The sequence below is a fragment of the Calonectris borealis genome, chromosome 10 (assembly GCF_964195595.1).
Source record: "Calonectris borealis chromosome 10, bCalBor7.hap1.2, whole genome shotgun sequence".
NCBI lineage: Eukaryota > Metazoa > Chordata > Aves > Procellariiformes > Procellariidae > Calonectris > Calonectris borealis.
In genome coordinates, this window is record NC_134321.1 from 18,159,111 (window position 1) to 18,179,788 (window position 20,678).

Here is a 20,678-nt window from a genome sequence, read left to right on the forward strand (position 1 = left end):
CACATAAATCTTCAAGAACATAACCCCACTGTATTAGAAATCATTTTAAAATAACAAACAACAAGCAAGCAAGTTCTCATCTTGAAACTATAATTATTTTGAGTTAAAAGATTTGTGACATTTATATATAGTAACAGGTAAGGCTTTAACTGTGTGGTTTTCTTGAGAGAAAGTATCAAAAACATTTGGAAGAGCATCATTTGCATAGTTTTCTTTCCCAGAATACTCTTTTCTAGGGAGTTACATCTATTGACCAGCAGGGAACAGGATCACTGGTTGACTCAAGCCTGTAATCTTTCTTGTATTGCCTGAAACAAAATCAAAACAAGAACAATTTGTGATAAAATAACCAAAGGGCAGGCCCAGAATTGACCTTTTGTTTGCAGATGGCACCAGGAATCAGAGGGACGGTGCGTGGGCAGAGCTGGCCCCTCTCCGCTCCTAGAGCCGGAGGCAGCGGTGGTGGGGACATACAGGGACAGCGAGCAGAAGCTGCGCCCTCACAGCATTTCTTCCACATCACAGAAACTTGCTAAAAGCAATTGAAGTGTAAAAATTTTTTCTCGTGGTAAATCCAGCTGAGGAAACACCCTCCCCCTACCCGTGTAAACGAGGCAGCAGAACCTTCCTTTATTTGGCATTTTTTATGCAAACTGTAGCCTCAAGGTATGATTTTCCCCCCCTATGAAATAGGAGCCTTGAGCTCTGTAGCATCACTTAACAAGCAACAAATTCAGGCTGTTAGGGAAAAATTCAAGCACAAGTTCCTATTATTTACACCAAAGAGATGTATTCTTACAAACATGTCCTTAGTTTAATTTCTTTTGATCTCTGGTATTAGCTGACAAAATACATCTCAAAGCACGTACATCACTCACCCTTATCCCATATCTGTTACCTGGTAACTTTGTGCTCAGATCCAGACACACTTAGGAGTCTTTCGTCAGCTCTCTGATTGATGTTGGAATTATTCTCAAATTGTGCTTTTGAATAAAATTGACCTAAGCAACAGACACACAAATTATTTAAAAATACAAAACATCTGAGTATTGTTGTTCATTTAACCCAAATGGCAGCTATAACACTAGGAAAGCAGCCATCTGCTGCAGCAAGCAAACCAAAAAAAAAAAAGAAAAGACCACGTTTGGAATCTCCCTTAGTAAGCTAAGAAAATTCCCGTGTTTCTGCTGTGATCTCCTGTTATCCCTAGCACTCCACAGAGAGATTCAGCCTTGCTCTGGTGGGTTTTCACATTTTTTTATGGTTTTAGAATATGCAGCCTCTCCATTTGCAAAGTTTTTGAAACAACTTCAACTTCAGTCCCGCTGGGATTTTTGGAGTTGAGATGTTTGGGACCAGCTGGCTTTCATTTTGTAACCCTGATTGTTTACAATTTTATGTCCATTATTTATAGTCCATTATCTGACATCAAATGAATTTGCTGCATAAATTATGTAATTCCACAGCACTGTTGAGGTTAAGCCCAACTATTATTTTAATCTTATTTTACGTTTTCTAAACCCATAATAGTCTATTTAGGCTTGTACTACCGGTGAGCGGAAAAGCTTTATGTTATGTTTCAAGGGTAAGACCTCGCCTCTTTGCAGAGTAGGGTCTGGATTGCTGTGCAGTAAAAGGTGATGTTAGATGTCTGAAAAGAATAAATTAAATGTAAAGTTTCTCTAGAACCCCCTGAATTACAGCATTCCTGCTGCCTTGCTGCCCACTGCTTTTCCTGAGAGCTTGTCAGGACCCAGGGACGTAAAACCTGAATAAGGGCTTATGATGTGGCTGAAAAAACCGCCACTATATTCTCACTTCAGGAGCTTAGTTACAAGATCATCCTTCTTTGCTGCATACATCTGAAATGATACATACCCAGAACTCCACTGACTTTGTCAGAAAAACGGTCGGTGTTCAAGAAGTAGAGCCCAAGGAAATCATCTGGAAACTTTACAAAGGAAATTTTTACTGTGACTGTATCAGACAATGATGCTGTAACGCTCCTTTCCTTCTCAACTGAGACTCTTAGCCTAGGAAGTAAATCATGATGTTATTTCCAAGAAGAATAGAAGAAAGAATATGTATTTATTTCTTTCATTAGTTGACATTAATTAGTTAATTAATTAGTTAAAATAATTTAATTTTTGCCTTTTGTCTCTTTGCAATTGCACTTTTCGTGATATGTTGATGGTTATTTTTAAGCTGGAAAATATTAAGTAGCGTATCTTTGCTCTCTATCCTGCACAACAGATCTGTCCCATATCAGGTTACATGCAAATACACCAATAGAGAAGAACTTTGTGCTGATGAAAACACCTTATTAACCATAATGACAAGAAATGCTTGGATGGAAAAAAAAAAGAATATTTTTTTTGTCATTTTAATGAGAAAAAAGGTAGACTAGATAAAATAATTCAATCTATTTTAGGAACAAGTCAAATATCTTTTTCTTGGATATTTCACAAGTTTTTTCAGACCCTGCCTTTCTTCTAACCCATTAATTTTATTTTGACCCCAGGTGGGCTTGCAGAACACAAACATCCACTGTCATTTTTCTCCCTTGCAGTTCAGTTAGGCGGCAGCACACCCACACACGCTGGTGTACAAAGCGCTGCGGTTGCAGGGGCTCGGGTGCTGGTTTGAAGCAGAGGGATCATATGCCCCTCAAATTATAGAGGCGCATAAATCCAGCATGTTCTTGGCTCCGTTTGGATTACAAAAATAATTGAAAGCAGTTGTTTTAGGACTTCTGTTATTGTCTAAAACTGCCTATAATGTCCTGTCTGCCCCAGACCAACAGCAGATCCTCCCCGAGGTTTATTCCAGCAACGCAAAAAAGCTGGCGGAACTAGCTACATTCAGCTCTTTCTTGTGGTAGTGAAGGATCCTGCTCTAATTAGTCCGACAAATGAAGTCTACATCTAAAGCACCCTTTCTCTAACAGTGGGCATTTAGTTACAGACAGCTATTCAAACACTTTATGCCTTCCCATAAAAAATGTCAGCTGCCCAGATGCGAGTTATTGCTAAAACTGAGGAGAAAGAAAACTTCAGCCTGGTGGAGCCAACTGATGTATAAAAGAGACAGTAAATGTCAAAGCCATCACTTGGCAGTACTCGCTCTGCGGCTGGAGGAACACAAAGTGCCTGGTGGCAGCCGGCACGGCGGCGGCACAGGGGCTGCTATGCGCTGCAGCGCGTCCTCTTATGTGGAAGATCAATGTTCGGCCTCTGAGTTTGAAGCAGAAAGGCAGGCTGGTGGTGCAGTTGTTTTGGATCCCTTACACAGGCATGGAGAATTAAAATCAAACCTTTTTTGTTCTCCGTATTTGAAATGGGGGAATTGTGAAGGTACCCCGCTTCCACTCACGTTGAGTTACTCACCGGATAAGGACATTTGGAAGCACTTGAAGCAAATGTGAAAGTGGAGGCCTGGATGAAAAAAGATCTGACTCACATGTTCAAGTTTGGGAAAGGAGAGGGCGATGTTTCTTACCCCTGGGCGGTGGAGGTGGCTGACTCCGTCCATGGCAGCCGAGTGCTCTCGTTATTGTGGCTTAGGACGATCTCATCCACGGAGACGTGGATTCGTGCGGCGGGATTCACATAGGTAATTTCAAACTGCACAAAGTGATTTATTCTGCCCCCAAGTTTCCCCGTCACAGTGAGTCCTTTAATAACATGGACACAAATTTGTCAAGTGACCGTGTTTATAAGGTACGAGTGATCTTAATAGAACTGCTTCAGCTTTGTTGCTAAAGCAACTTAAAGGTCTCAAATCTAGTTTTGGGAGGCACCGCACCCCTGGATTTCAGATCCACGTGCTCCCAAGGCTGCAGTGGGGTCACCAGAGTCTGTTTACCCCCACGTTGCCACCTCCTCTCACAGAGGTGGCTCTGCTCCATAATCAGAGCAGCTGACAACTGCCGCTTGGGGCCACCACTCCTCTGAGGACCACAGAGAGTGGTGCAGTGCTTTAAACGTGTGCATCTTTCCCTTAGCGCGTAGGGACCCTGGGGTTTAAGGTCTCTGCATCCTCAGAAGCCCCCAGGGGCTGGGCAGGGGAAAAGCCTCAAGGCCATGGATGTGACACCAGGAGGAGAAGGAGGTGACCCACAACCAGACCTGTGAGAAGTGCCCTCAGCTCTTGCACAGTGAAAGTTAATATTGCCTAATAGAAAGGAAAAATTAACCACGGCCTCTCCGGTCACTGCAAGGCAGCAGGTGTGATATGGCGCTTCACGAAAGGGCTTTAGTCCCAAAGACACCAACTGCTCTCATAGACAAATCCTTCTCCTTGGTATCAGGGGTAATCTGGCTCACTCACCTTGCTCCGGATCTGACAGCAGGTGGACAGAGGGCTGGGCTTTTCCATCAGTATTTAAACAGATTATTTCATTTTGTTTGGGTAGTTGCAAGAGAAGCTGCGGGTGTTCGTTGGCTAAAAAGCCAGAACAACAATATTAGCACACAAAGAAAAATCTAGCCCGTGCCCTTTGGATAGGCACAGCAAAACTACTTAATCAATTTATACTTAAAATATTAGTTATAGCTTTTATAGAATAGAATGATTAAAATCAACACAGTAATAATTATTGAAAAGCACACCCAGACACAGCACCTTGATATGAATGAAAACAAATTTTTAAACTTAGAGTTTATTAAGGACAATGAGCCCTTAAAAAAGCTGAGGCTGAAAATCTCTTGTATTACATTTCTATTGGTGGTTATATCCTTGAGCCAGAGAGGCTTTCTCATGGGATACGGGGATATTTTTCACTTCTGTGGAAAGAACCGGTCAAAGTTTGCAAGAAAGGTAAAGGGTTTTCATAGAGTGATGCTGTCAGAAAAAACATTGTATGACAAACTGTACATTACAGTTATATTATTAAAATGGGAGTAGTATATGTATTACTTACCAAGAGGTTGTGCTCTCGTTTTGTCTCTTAGTCTGACAACTGAAATACTTAAAATTAGTAAGAAGAGTTTAATGAAACATTTTTCTCTAACTCGGCTAATTAACCAGGAAGAATACTCTGACAGAAGCCTTTTTAGCAGAGCTCTTCACTGACTTCTACAGAGAGCTTTGCTTAAAACAAGATGTCCCAATGGGGAAAAAAAGCACAACGTCCAGCGCCTGTTTCTCTTACGATCGACCGTGCCACTGAGGCATGCTCAGCCTGAGCTGCGGAGGGTTTAGAGCTGCGTTTTCAACGGCCTCTACGCAGCATTGAACCCAGCACGCCCACCCAGCTCCTCTCGCACGCGACTGTGAATAACTACCTACTGACAACAGCTTCTTGTTGCTGCCAGACTGGGGCTCAGAGCGCCATCGACCTGAAATAAAAGGTTTTTCCAATGTTTCATTGGTTTGGGGTTGTGCCTTGCATCTCCCTCCCCACCCTTTAAAACGGGGAATCCCTCCTGCTCATAGCCCACTGACTTTTTTTTGGATACAGCCATGAGTGCACGTGTGCGGATCCTGTGCAGGCAGCAGCCAGCGCCTTCTCTGCTCTGCGCTATGGGAGCTCGTGGCGATGCTGAGCTCTGTCTCAGCAGCGCCCTGGGATTTCCTCCTTGCAGGACAGGCGTTGTCATTGTGCAGACCGCCGTGCCCCACGTTGGCTTCACACAGCAAACCCCAGGACTTGTAAATTGTTCTTTTTTACACCCATTTCCTTCAGCTTACTCATATACGCTTTTCCAGATCTTTCACATTTATTTTCAGGAGGTATAATAATTTTTTATTCCTGAAAAGGGACCAAGAATGTTTTCAAATGTTTATAGTTCATTATAAAATATCTGTGGACTGAAATACATATAATAAAAACTAAATTGTATAGCAAGTGGGCATCCACAATCAAAATGTATTTATTAAAGTAATGTTGCTATGAACCTACATATGAAATTAACTTTATAAAATTATTCTGAATAAAAACAAAGGAGGAGCACTTACCAGGAGGTGATCCACTCCTCAGTCTATAGGCATCTGGAGAAAGAAAAGAGAGTATCTGTATTTTATTCATGATTGCATTACATGCCTTATAGGAGTGTTTCAAACATCAAATCTGTAATTCTCCAGCTGCACCTGTCTTCCTTTCCCAAAGTAAACTACCTGCAGTAAAGAAGGCCACAGAACATGAGCACTGATCCCTGGAAAATATTCCAAAGGATGGAAATGGACAAAACCTACTAAGAACTTTGTGAGGAAGGGATTTGCAAAAAGGGATTTGATTGCCTGCTAGATGCCTGGGGCCTCACCCGCCTTGTGCCTGAGGACAAGGAGGGGGAGTTGTGGTGCCGGCGCAGCAGAGTTGCCCATGCCGGGTGTGAGGGTGGTTGCTTCTGGTGGAAGGGGGCACCCGGCACGGGAGGCTCTGCAAAGGGACGGCTCCGTGCGGAGCTGCAGCACCAGCACAGGCTCACAACATGGTCCCTCTGGAGCCCCAGACAAGAGCTGTTATTGGCAGTTAAAAATCAGATGACTCAGCATGAGAAATTGCAACAACACCCAAAAGAGCACATCAAAACCTCCCTTGGTGGTCCCAGTAGCCCAGCATCCTGTTTGCCCCTTCTCCTCCCCGGCAGCTCCAGCTGTGCTGCTCTGTCATGACGGAGAGCAACGGTGCTCAGCGATGCTCTGGTGGGCACCGACCCCAGATCCAGTGGGGACATCCCTGTGCCCTCGAGCAGCCATGCCTGCCCGACCATCACACCGATGTCGGGCTTAGAACCTGCTACGGAAACAGGCCGTGCTGCAGGGGTGGCCCCAAACTCTTCTCCTCTTGCAGCCAAAGGAGCTTCGAGGGAAGGGCAGCGCCAAGCCCTGCGTGCCCCCCGAGCAGGGCAGGACGGTCGCTGGGCCGTGCTTCTGGTCAGGGAGTTTTCTCCTATTAAACGCCCCAGCGCCACTTTGAAACAGGTAACCTTCAGAGAACAGCGTTATAATCCCCTCAATGCATTTCTGTGGAAGAACTAGAGCAAAACCCGGGCTCTTCACCTATAAAAGCATTGTTACTATGATGTATTATCATAGCTGAGATTATCAGATTAATAATGCTGGAAGTTTAAAATTAACATTCAAACAGATCCAGAAAAATTTTCCAGAAAGAGAGAAAAAAAACCCATAAATAATCCTCAGAAGTCATTCCAAAATATCTTGAGCTTAATTTTTTGACAGACACATGGTAGGAAGAAGCAGAAAACATCATTAGCACCATTCGCTTGAAGAACTACTTTTCCTCATGAGTAAAGACAATTTTGGCCTTCGAGACTTTCTGAATGGAAGATTTTCTCCCTTTGACCATGTTATCCACCCAAACCCTGCACAGACCTTGGCAGTCATGGCTTGCGTTTTGCTTCACATATTTTCCCAAATCTCCAATACTTCCCTCTATAGAACAACCACCATGAGCTCTTTCTTTTTTTTCTCCCTTTAGAGACTGTTGTGGAAATATGCTACTGGAAAAGAAAAAACCATTTACCTCCTACTGGAAAACTGCTGGGCTTCTCATTATCTAACATAAGGAAGAGGGACAGGTTAGTGTCATACAGTCAACACCAAATGACTTTACCCATGTGCAAACCAGAAAACTGGGACAAGTGGGTGCTGGGCTTCAGGTGATGAGCTTTTTTTGTGTTAAAGGATAGGCAGACAGAGCACATGCAGGACTCCTAATGATGGCATGCTTTCCTGCCCTGCATTCATTTTTCCACTTCAATGCTACAGAGAAAAGTGCAGAATCCCTTTTCAATGGCAGGAATGTGGAGTAACAACTGTTAAATTACTTTTGCTTAATATTTAAACAAACTATTTTCCATTTCAATAGCAGTGCCCATTTCACCACTTCACCTTTTAAAAAAATCCTGTATGTTTTATTTTGAAAGGAAGATAATCCCTGAACTCCTGCCTCCGATGTGGCTTATTACCGTGTCACATCACCATAAAATGAACCTATACTGGAGGTCAACAACAAATTATCAATAACAGCCGCATAGTTCAGGGAGGCTGTTCGATGCCCCATTTACCAGCTTCGGTGGGTTTGTTCGCCAGCTCCATCTGCTGCTGGCCAGTGGGTTTGGTGACCACCATGGAGGTGAGGGGCGTAACGAAGCTGTACCGCAGAGACAGCTCTAAGGCTTGCGCCTCCAGGGTTTTCTTGTCCTCTTCATGTGCTGAAATACTAAAGTCTGTGTTAATGATGAAGAAATAACTTATAGAGACTATGAGCATGTCATCTTCAGATTCTTTTTCATATTAGCTATGTCTTAACAGATATTTTTTATTATCAAAGGGAGTAGTCTTATTGGGATAACTCAGCTGTTCACATGCTTGAAATTATGGAGGTGCTTAATTGTTTGCAACACTGGAGCCTATGTATGGTTCAAATACATAAAAATAATAGATACATGATCTATGAAATGTCTTATGGACATACTGTTCTCTTTACTAGCTATTGCCATTCACTTATCTACAGACAATATTTCTGGATGTGTAATAACAGCTCAACACAATCCATGCAATTAAAATCTACTTCGTAGTAACGTCATGAAGAACATTTTATATTATGTTTTCATGTGTCTATACATATATACACACACATTTAATGATACAGCACTATCATAAACTGAAAGATACCTCACGTTCCTCATACAGTAATATAGTATTCTACAAGTATGTTATGTTTTTAATACTATCTGCAGAAATATTTATGTTTCTTTGTATTTTCCAATCATATAATTTGTGAATAAGGAATTTGTGTTTTAAGAAGTTAGAAATTTGTAATATGAAGCATTAAAATAGCTTACGATTTTTCCAGAAGCTGTTGAATAGTTAAGTAAGCCCACAGTCTCTCTATGAAGTTTCCAAAGATGTAACTTTGATTTTGAAATACTTGTTCCTTCTCTTTGACATTTGCTTCTTCTTTAAGAGTCAAGTTGCTAACATGCTGAAGTGGGAGAAAATTGACAATCAAAAGAACAGTTCCAGACTTCTTTTATAGTCACCTTTTAGACTTAAAAGAACATCTTTCAGTACCAAAGTGCCCTTTTTGTCCTTCAATTTTGTGCTTTCCCATTGGAAAATGCAACTCCAAGCTACAAAAGAAACATGTATTTTGGACATATATTTCTGGACTCAAAACAATTTTGAAAAAAAGAGGTAATGAAATTGTTCTATTTCAACATTTTACAAAGAATAATTCTGCTTTCCTTCTTCATTCTAAAAGTACAAACCAGTTTCCTAAAAATGTTTGCAAGGCCAAAATATTATGGTTTTGAAAGGATTAAAATTGCTGTTTGCTTACTTGTGGATATACTTCAAGGTTTTTCTTTTGTAGCAAATTCAGCAGGGGAAAATTGTTTGAATTCTCAAATACTTTCCTAAAATGGGAAAACAGCTGAATGCCCAAATGTAGAGAATATATATTGCATGCAAAAGACTTCTTGAAGTCTCCTACTGGACCATAAAAGACAGAAGGGAGATATGTTTTTCGCGGTTAGTAAACTAAACACTTACTGACTGAGCTTTAATTTCTACTGGCAAAAGATCAAGCTCATTGCTAATTTTTCCAGCTACTATAATTTCAGATCCTTCAAAAAACAGCTTGAAATTGTTCTTGGTTAATCCCTCAATGGCATTTTCTGGATACTGCATTTCAATTTTCATTAATATTGGGGTAGCCACCTCTTGATAAAAGCCCTAAAGAGAAGCAGAGAGAGAGAGAAAGAAAGAGCGCACACAAATGACTGCAAAATTATGCAAAGCAATATTTTGAATGTCTAAAACCCCCTTAAAAAGAAGGGAGCAAAGCTTTCTCTTCAGCAGTGTAAGACTGCTGCAAACCATAAAAAAAAAAATTAAATGTTTCTTCCCAAGGTTCGGCACAATTTCTCCAGCCAGGCTGGCGATGCCGTATAAACTGTATTTCCTATGGTATTTCAAGTACCCGAGCAGCATCCCCACTAGCACCATCCCACCCAGTTAGGTGTTTTGCTTTAGCCACTTTTCACATCTGATTTTTTAAACTTGACTAATCCTGAGGATTAATCTTTTCCTTTCTGGGCTGGTGTTAAGCAAATCCAGTCTCTGCACATCCAGCCAAAACAGATAGAAGTGGCTTCCCAAGAAAGAGAATGTTCCGAAAGATATAACCCCTCTCCAGATGGACAGGAAAGCCCCGGGCTGGTGGTACTGCACAGCCAGTTTGCCTGTAGGTTCCTCAAACTACCTGCTGATTTTTAGGGAAACCATAACAAACAGCTTCCAATGGTGGTACTTCAAGAGGTTTGAAATCGGACCCAAGTACAGAAGTTTTCCACCATCACCTCCCCTGGACAATTTCTCTTTTTGCAGAGGTACAGAAATGTGTGAGTTTCCAGGTTTGTCCAAATGCCGCTGATTTGAGGAGGACTTCAACTTTGAGTCATGGTTAGGGTACAAACTCTCAGATACTCCAAAATTGCCTTCCTCCCTCCCCAAAATTAACAGATAAACCCAAAACCAACTCTTCATCTCAGAAAATCTGTGGTTTTGCTGCTAAGACTAGACATAAGCTGTAGCTGATAGATGGCTTTTGTGGCATATTCCTTAGTCCTGACCTGGAGCTGCAAGGCTGCATCAGCGTTTTCATATATACGACGTGCTATTCCCCCATTGCTTAGGGCCATTTTCTCCAGGAACTTATAACTGACATCAAACCCAAAGCCAAGGCAGAAAAGAGCGTATTTCCCATTGACTGCTTTCTGAATGTTTTCTTGAATTGCTTCCACATTACTCTCACCTGTAATTGAAACAAAAACATACCCTTGTTTGGTTGGGTTTTTTTTAAAGTACAAAAAGACAGCAGCGGGTTTAATGGACAATTCTCCTAAAGTCTTTTAAAAATAATTCAGAATAAAATATTAAAAATATATGGGACAGAATTCCATTGATTGAATTGGAGATGAAAACACCACTCTGCATTTGGAGTGCCAGAACCTGATTCTCCCCCCTTAATGACTTTTACTAACTTCTACTCATGTCATCATGGCTAAGTGCAAAATATTTTACAAGATTATGGGGCCAGAGGAGGTTTTTCAGGACAAAAGGGACACACACTACAAGTTAACAGCTCAAGGGATGGAAACACTAGTACTATTCATAAAAATTGTGCCTGAATTCAGAGAAGAACAGATTGGTTAATGGTGTAATTTAGACAAACTGCAAATTAACTCAGCCATGCTTCTCTCCCAGCTCCTTTGCGTGTCAAAGGGAAAAGATTTTCATGCCATCATCTTATCCCATTTGAAGACCTGCTGATGGCACTGTATGGAGAGCTTCTCCATCAGCATTTTCAGGCAGGAACTCTCACTGCCTGTAGCAGCTCAGATTTTTCCCTTTCAGCCTGCTTTGCCAAGAAGGCAGTGTACGTAATAATGCTGCATGTATCCACCCCGGCCTGATTTCTACCCAACGTGTGGATGTGCAACGTGCTCGGGGATATCTGAGACTCACTGTGGCTGTGCTGAGCAGGCAGCACCATGAGCTGAATTTTATTAAAAAAACAAACAAGTAAACCAACCCCAAAGCAGTACGGATCACACGATCTGAAAGGCAGACTGATCTTATTAGAGGGCTCACAGCTGAATTAATATTGCTGGCCTCGGAGAGATGCTGGTGCCACACAAAACTTAGACAAACTCCTGTTCAGAACAAGTGATGTTTGTGCTGTTGCATTGGGAATTAGTCTTTAACCCAATATTTCTATCTCAACCCTCTGGTTTGTGCTATCACAGCTGATTACTTTAAGAGCTAGACATGGAAAAGAATACAAAACAAGAGGCACCTTGAAAATATCTTAAGTTTGGGGCAAGAAGGGTGAAGAAATATAAACAATGCTTCTCAAATGGGACCAAATATAATATATACAAAATATACATGTTTCTGCTCTAAGTATTTTACTTTCACATTTCAGCTTGGAGTATCTCCAACAATTCCCTTGAGTTTATAAACTGTGAAGCCAATAGTATTTAGCAAACCAGTTCCCAGCTAAAGGACATGTAGCCATGGGCAGGCAGGCTCTGCCATCACTTCTTACAGCCCTTGCCAGAGCCCTCTCATAATCATCCTCTCTCCGATGCAGATCCAGCAATAGCCCAGCCTGCTTATAGCAAAGCTCTTCTGAAACACAGACTATGTCTGTCAACATCTGGAAGGCAAGTGTAAAAGATAAAAAAAAAAAATCAAGGAGAGAGAGGACTGGGGCTAGTATTTACTCACCAGAAGTGGGCTGGCCGTCTGTCAGCAAAATAATCATGGAGACGCTCCGTTCTGGCAGCCTCTCGGCTTTATCCAGCACGCTCACGGCAGTCAGCAGGGCACGATTGATATCTGTGCCTATAATGAGAAAGGAGGCATCACTCACCTAAAAAGGATAATCATCTGAAGAAATTGCTGCACTTCATCTGCAGAGGCCCTGCAGAGTTGTTTAAAGTTTTCTGCAGGAAATAATCCTTCAGAGAGATGAGGATTTAGGGGTTTAGCCTACTGGGCTTAATTATGGTGTATTATATTGCAATGGCAATGCTGGAGTATTCTTTTGGGAGCATTTTCCACACGTATGTCATGGGAAATACAAACATGTCTAGAGCCTTTAAAAAGTGCTTAAATAAACACACTGTCATCTGTTAACCTACATTTAAGAAATGTCTCCTAGCCTTATTTGAGAAGTCAAAGAAAAGAGCTGGGCACAGGTGGGCTTTATTGGTGTTAGCACCTGGGATAAGAAAATCTATGTTAAGACTAACAGCATAACATTAACAGGAGCTATAGCCTTTAAGATGTGCTTAAAACAAAATAATAAAACAAAGCGCACTGAGTGATGCAGCAATTGAAATAGGCTTCATGCCTATTTTGACTCTTTTGTTTCTCTAGTGGGGCTTACACGGGAGTATAACTTTGGATGCATTTTATTTGATATTAAAAAAATCAGCAAATTGCTGTCAAATGTTGAGTGAATTGCCATTTTTCTGTAGAAAAAATGTACTATCAGGAAATCCTCCAGCCATCTCTGTTACAAAAATCTGAAACAAAACTTTGTGGCTTGTGTGGTTCATAGATGTGACGTAACCATCTCTCTCTATATATCCATATCATAACGTAGTCACCAGCCTTTCTATCCCACTCATCACTCATACGTATTAAAAACTTACTTGCTTTGGGAGCGCTTATGGTAGTTCTGTGGCAGTATGTGAGTAACAAAAATAATACTTTTTTTCTAAGCAATATATTATATTGGGTGCATGTTTGTGGTTACAAGCATCGAGGCGGTGCCTTGTACCTCCACTGGCAGAAAGAGTTTGCACGAATCCTGCAGCACTGGCCACGTTCTCTGCAGTGGCTTGCAGCAAAGAGCTCTTCCACTCCGCCACTTTGCTGTTAAAGGTGATAAAGCTGAAATGATCTTCTGGGCGGAGGTCTTGCAAAATCTTCAACAGAGCATCCCTCGTCTGTTCCAAGGAGAAAACAATCATTTTGAATAGTTCTGCTTCTCTGCCAGAACTGGGATTGGAATTGCAGCGTAAGAAGGAGGTTTCTCTACAGCGCTATTCAAGGTGCAGCCCAATGCCCTTATTTAGTCCTAATGGTATTTTTCAGGTTGAGACCATCAGAAATGGCCAATTCACTTAACCTACAGACCAAAAAAAACAGCTGTCAGGGCTGTAGCGGGCTTGTCTGCGCTCTAGCAAAGCTACAAACACAGTCATCACCAAAGGTAAAACAGACAAATTAATTCTTTAAACTTCATTAAAGGAAAAAATTAGAAGTATTCTGCAAAGATAGAGACAGAAAAAGTGCTCTCTGCCTTAATGTTTGATACCCGTGAGAACAGCCGTATCAGAAGAGTGTTGCTCTTTAATAGCTTAAATCTGTGCATATGTATTTTCAAGCATTTCTATATGTCTGAAAATGTTGCTGTGTACAAACCCAGCGTGTGTTTCGAAGTGAAATTCACAGCCAATCCCTCGAAAGGCTGGTGGCAAGCAGAGGTCAGTACCTGTGGCTGAGGCAAGCAGAGGTCAGTACTTTGAGGTAAGTTACCTGTTCAATTTTTCTGCCTGCCATGGAGCCACTTCGATCTATAACGAAGATGACATTTTTGGGAAACACTGGCATTTCATGGGGTGCAAAGTAATGCACAAAATACCCATTGACAATCTGAAATACAGAATGTGAAATCATGTATAAAATTACATCTAAATAAATAAACATTGCATCTAATGTTCTGGCATAGCAAGCAGGGGGGTGCATATTCAGCATTCTGTTCTTTTAGATAAGCTCAAGTCAGAGAACTATTAAAATGTATTTCCTAGCTGGAAGCAAGACTATTTGTAGAGAGCAAATTACAAGAGAACAGCATATATATGCTCATATAGTTATGCCTCAGTTGTCTGTCCTTGTCACAAAAAATAAAAGAAAACCAAGCAGTCATTTGAATAGTTAGATAAATCACATTCCTCTAAACTTCATTTACAAGAAGCCATAAATACACCTTAGATCAGCCAAAATAGCTTAAAAAAGAACGTAGAGAGACATCTATAAAGCGGCAATATAGATTTGGTATTGAAACAAAATTTGAAAGATTGATTTTTTTCATGGATGATCCATTCTTGCAATGTATCTGGTGTCTCTGGGGATTTACTGAACATCGCCATCGGTTCCTGCTGACCCTGGATTAATGAAAATAGCTTTTCCCGTCACTCTTGGTGTTTCAAAGTAAATGTTGCTGTTTTGCTGATTGCACTTCACATTCAGACATATCTATGATCTGAAAGCATTTTTATTTCTATTTCTTTTTTACCTGTATATCACCTGCAGTGGCACCTCTCTTAACATCATAACGCACAACAAAATCACCATTGAGGAGGGTTTCATCGAGTTCAGGATTTATCTTCTGTTGATCTACAGTGGGCTTAAATAAAATATGAGCCTGCAAAGCAATCGGAATAAAAGATTTAAAGCAACATAGCTTAAAGCTGCCACCAGCAGTAACATCTGGCAGCTGCTGCTTTACCTTGGTTTCGTTCTGCACTTTCGTGAGCGCCTCAGTTAACTCATTTGTCATGAACGTGCTGTCTGTCTCCAGGAAGCGTATGCCTTGGGGCTCGAAGACGTGCACATCGATCTGACAGCGGAGAAGAAGTCGGTGTCAGCATCTCAGAGGGAACACGGCCGTACCCAAAAAACACCGGGCTGCTCCCTGCCCAGCCCTCGCCGGGGCCGCTCACCTGGAAGTGCTTAACAAGCTGCTTCGGTCGGACCTTGATCAGCAGCTCGAACTTCCCCAGCCGCCGCTTCAACAGCTCCTCGTACTGCAGCTCAAAAGTGACTTTGCTGGCGGCCGCAATGCTGACGGACACGTGAAACTGCTCCAGTTTTCTGCCTGTGATTCTGGGGGGGAGAACAGAGACCTACCTCCTGCGGGGAAGGTTTGCGTGTGGTGGCCAAAGTTTATGAAGTGTGCTAAATAACGGCCAAGGGGCCGCATGGAATAAATAAAAAATAAATAGTACTAGTAAATTTTACTAAAGAGAAGATTTTTTAACATTGAGGGTGATATTATATTACATAAGCGTGCCATGGGTGCTGCACATGTAAGCTGAGAAATGGAGCAGAAGCCTCTGCGTGCCCCAGGCTGGCATCAAGCAGAACTGGGACTGAATACATGGGAAGCACAGATCAAATATACCCCGAAAGCGCAATGTCTGCTCAATGCCACGGTCCTCTGTGCTTGCGGGGAAGCAGACTCAACGACTGAGCATCGTCCCAGCCCGGCAAGGTGCTCCCGTGTGACAGCGAGTCCCAGGGCAACACTAAATGGTGACACCTCCCACTGAAGCCCATTGCAGGACCAGATATAAATCATATATGTATACACACACACTCCCACACACCCCGTCCCTCCCAACAAGAACCCAAGGCTGCTTTTCACAATTATCCCCGCTGAGATATTTTAACCCGCCCCCAGCCAAACGAGAAGCCGAGGAAGAGCATTGGAGCAGCCTTACTCAGGACAGCAACGTACCTGACGAGGCCGGCGCTCTGCCCGCGTGAAACTGCCGTGTCATATTCCTTTTGAGCAGAAGCTCTCTCTTTTATTATTCCTGCATATACTTTACCGTCAATGGACCTGTTTGGTTTCCATAAAAATTAATTAATATTAGACAGAAAGCACCAGGGAAAGAAACAAGAGGAACGCTGCACTTTGTGGCCCTCGGGGCATGAGCAGGAGACCCTGTTTGGCTCTCTCATCCCTCCCCGGCCAGGAGGATGCCAGGGGCCACCACCACAACACAGCCCTCCTCCTTGCAGGGTCTCAGGGAGGCTGGAGCAGGAGCAACACCACCACCAAGCACGGTTGTCACCCACCCCGTGCAGCAGGCAGCCTCGCCCTGGCCCTGGGCACCTTCTTTCTATTTGGCTGCCTACTACTTTGCCCCACAGAGCATTTGTGCAGGGCCCTCCAGAGCTCAGCTCCTTGTGCTTTTTGCTCAGCAGGTCCTGAGAAGAAAGATAAACGCCCCCCCAGCCCCCAGAGCTGCCTCCTTCACACCACGGGCAAGGACTGGTCCTACATGGAGAAGTTGGTGATGAAGGCCGTCTTGGGTAGCTCCACTTCAAAGGTCGCCTCTCTGGACTCATTAGCTCGGTTGACAATTTTGCTGGTGATGACGGTGTGAGCAAATCGTGACGTGACCTTGCAGTCCACGTGGAGGCTGTAGATTTCAATAGCATGCTGGGGAAAAAAAAACAGGCTGAAACAGAAACACTCAGTTTTTGCTCTTGAGCAGTCCTTACCTAGGTGATGTTATCAGAAAAGTTTGATGAAGGAATGAACTGTTAGAAGGTCCGGCTGGAATTAGGGAAGGGGAATTGTTCATGACCAGGCTGGCCATTGGGTTATTCACATCTCTGCAGCTGCGATCACAGCCCCGTGCAAAATCTGCAGCTACATCTGCATGTTTTCATTCCACAGAAGGCTTCTGTTGAGCCTTTTTCTGTGGTCTTCTCTCCTCGGGTTATTCTGAAGCAGCTGCTGTGTCACCCCAATACATCACCTAAGATTAACCTCAGAAAAATCAGATGCCTCTTTAAGCGCTCGACCCATGGAAAGAGACCTGCTAGCTTTTTGCGCGACTATTTATTTGTTCTCCCAGCTGTTGACTTTGCTGCATGTTTTTCAGCTCCGTGCCTGGTGTCACATACGATGTTTAGCAGGTTTGAAACCCCGCGTGGGCCTCCAACCCCTCGCTGGTTGCACAAGCAGGGATGCCCTTTGAGCGCTTGTGTTTCTCCTGGTCTGGTGCTTCCAGGGCCCCCAAGGCCCGAGGCAGGAGGGCACTGTCCTGGACCTGCCCAGGAACACCCCATGGCCTGCCTGGACTGGGAATTGTCTGGAGCACCTGCTCTGTAAACACCCTCCTTCTGCATTTGGGATGTCTGTTTTAAAGGCCTTACCTGCATTTCAGCAGTGACACTAGGAAGGGTTGATCTGGACGTCACCAGCCTCACAACAGTCCAATAGTTTATTAGAATAAAAGAGCTCAGCATCAAAGCAGATCATCGCACTTCTGTTTTTACTTTTCCAGCCTCACAAATCTTTTGAATGGCTAATTGGTCTTTAGTTATTTTGATAATTCATCTCCTGTACTTTGCTCACCAATTAATAGCATCCACTGGCCTCTTCTTAGTTAGGGCATTGGCCGAAATTCAAAAGTTTAATCAAGCTAAAACGGCCATTCAATACAAAGCTGTGACCACAGCTTTGTGCCCGGGCATCCGGGCAGGAGGTGCCACAGCCAACGCCATGTGAGTAATGGATGGCTGTTCCTTTTTTCATTATACGTTGCCAGAGCGTGCTCCTGATGCCTACTGACAATCCAGGACAATGGGATAAAACCCAAAAATATTCATCGAGAGAACAATTTCCTGATCCTGGCAGTTTGGGTGCCTCCCTGCTGCCCACCCCCAGCTGGAGCTCTCCCTGCCAGGGCTGGGGCTGTCTCTCCCAGGAGTGTCTCTTCCCAAAGGCTTTCCGAGTATCCCCGAGCATCTCTGCTCACGTTTGCTGCCCTGCCATGCTCAAACCTGCCCGTGGCACGTTCGGAGGGGAGGTTTTGCCATGACTGAGGAGCCCCGAGCCCCAGGTCGTGACTGACTGGGGCAGCGCAGGCACGTGGTGGCCATCGCTGCCCATGGAGCATCCGTCCAGCAGAGCAGGATCTTGCCCTGTGCAAAATTTACCCTGTGCAAAATCCACCCCGCCGTCACGTGCCAAAGGGACGCTGCAGGGACGGGGACCTGCACCCCCTGCGCTTTCCCAGCCCCAGCAGCATTTTGGGCGGTGACCAGCAGAAACGGGCACGCGGTGGGGTGCAGCACGGTGAGGGGCATCGCTGTGCCCTTAGCAAAGGAGGCAGGAGAGGACCAGCCCCGGGTGTGTACCCGAAAGTAGTAGGGAGCGACGTGCGGCCGCTCCCCAAGGCACCGCAGGCCCATACACCACATCCACGGCTTCTTGCAGAGCCCTCGGCCACTCCTGCAGCAGCCACAAGTCCTGCCCCTGCCTCCCAGAAACCCGCCCGCATTTCAGTTGCATTTCACACTTTTCTGAATAGGCACAATGGAAATAAAAACTTCCAACATAAGGCTTCCTCCGTTTCTCTAATATTGATATTTTTAAAATAAGACCAGTCGCATGCACCCCAAGATGATACAAAACACAGTTTGCTCCTCCAGACGGTACAAATAACTGTCTACTCCCCTCTTTTCCGTTCCATATAAATTATTAAATGCCTGTCAGAAACCGCCTGGCACTGCAACGGTCCTCGTTTGGTCCTGCTGTAAAAGCACTATGTCAAGACCCAGACCTCATCCGGAGGCCGAGGGAGATCCATTGATCCTGCAAATTTGGTATTTTACATCCCTGGGGAAGAGCGTGATCAGACACACCTGCAAATGCTCTCCTGCCACATTTATACTATAACAGCCCAAACAAACAACCAAAAAGGCCTTAAAAGAACCCAAAGCTCTGAAATCACAACACAATACACCTGAGGCTCCACAGGTGGTGGTTACCTGCATTACCTGGCCGGCTACCGTGATACCACCGGATCACCAAATGAGCAAACAAGACATTGTAAAAAAAAAAAACAATAGAGCAAATACCTTTTGAGCAATAGTTTCTGCTAATACTACAAGTGAGGAAAAGACCGTCAATGCGAGCAATGTTCTCTCCTCCATTTTGGAAAGACCAGACTTTCAAATGAGAACTCGGTTTATCTTAATCAGTTAATGAGTAACTTGTACTTGAGGATATTATGTAGACTTTGAAGAGACCCAGAAACTTAATATTTACATGTTAAACATAGGTAAAACTTGGACTTGGTTAACGTTTATTTTTCCAACAGATCTTTGTTGTTAAACATTAGAATTTTAATGTTTCATAATGCATAAGGTTAAAAAATCCTTATGTTTTCTTTTTAAACTTAGATCTCACTGTGGCACGTGAAATCCTACAGGCAGGTCTGTGCAACAAGCTGCATTTTTGGATGCGTGAATCTCTACCATATCCAACAGCAATAATTTGAAAGGGCACATCCTTCATGTTATCTCAAGCACTTCAGAGATTTGGAGATTGCCAAGAGATGCAACACTCACATGAGATTTTACAGCTGGTGACTTCTTCAAACCTTGGGCCTCCCTGCCCAACTGGCCCATGCGAAGTATGGAGTGGCCCTCTTGAAACATCCCTTTTTCCTCTGACAAGCCATAATCCTTGTTTGTCAAATGCAAAGTCAGTTGTGGCTTGTCTTTAGCTAAACAGTAAAAACAAAGTAATCAGACCTTGCCTGGACTCCCTAGGGAGAGAGGTGCTAAGTCGGTGCCTGTACGTATGCATATGTAAGTGTACGAAGAAGACACAAACCACCCAAAAACCAGCGCAACAACAGCCGTGCAGGGGAGCACATCTGGCCTTGTCCGGCCCTAACACAGCTGCCACATATCCAGACGGGGATTCTGCAAATTCTGCCTTTAACCCGTGCGCTCAGCGGGGCTGCTTGCACAGAAGGTTAGTGCTGGGAGAGCTCTGCACCTGAATTTACCTGCAAACTGAGTGGGATGACTCTTTTCACCTCCTATTTTATAATAAAATCTTCATCCAACAGGGACTTTGAGCAGTTCCTGCGAAGTTTTTGTTGGTCAAAGGTTGGCTTGTAGCCCTGGAAAAAGAGATTCTCTTAAAAGTCCAATTTTATACACCAATAATTATGGATGGTGTTATACTAACATAATTTCTGAAATATGTGCTCACTCATGTGGTGTTTAGGTAGTCTCCTAATGCAAGACAGCTCTCATGACTATTTAAAAGATATTTCTCCATCCAAGTAGTTGTAATGTCTGCCTCTTCTACAAAGCATTTTAAACACATTGTGGGGAAATAATTGGTTTTTTAGGCAGTGGGGTAAACAGACCCTGGGCAGAACCCATGTCAAAAGTTGATCTCCTCAGCTCTACAACTGGGGAAATCAAGGTGAGAAATGGGGGTCACTGAGCCATTCCTACGCCTCATGTCCGGGGCTTCCTTGTTTTATTGGAAAGCTTTCAGTGGGCTTCATTTGTTCAGTCATTCCCAG

General features: G+C 43.5%; 1 protein-coding gene across 1 annotated transcript; it reads right to left on the minus strand.

Moving 5' to 3' along the window:
• Window positions 1-10: 10 nt before the first annotated feature.
• LOC142086305 (inter-alpha-trypsin inhibitor heavy chain H4-like) lies at window positions 11-19,311 on the minus strand. Its single transcript, XM_075159229.1, has 22 exons — window positions 19,210-19,311; window positions 16,617-16,777; window positions 16,067-16,171; window positions 15,270-15,432; window positions 15,056-15,166; window positions 14,843-14,971; window positions 14,083-14,199; window positions 13,322-13,490; window positions 12,262-12,378; window positions 10,602-10,783; window positions 9,520-9,702; window positions 8,811-8,950; window positions 8,031-8,185; window positions 7,487-7,519; window positions 5,959-5,991; window positions 5,286-5,339; window positions 4,922-4,960; window positions 4,330-4,443; window positions 3,499-3,673; window positions 1,879-2,033; window positions 899-1,001; window positions 11-308 (listed from the first exon to the last, which is right to left on the minus strand). Exons 1-22 carry the CDS (start codon window positions 19,282-19,284, stop codon window positions 233-235), a joined length of 2,589 nt encoding a protein of 862 aa, XP_075015330.1. The 5' UTR covers window positions 19,285-19,311; the 3' UTR covers window positions 11-232.
• Between the last annotated feature and the right edge of the window lie 1,367 nt (window positions 19,312-20,678).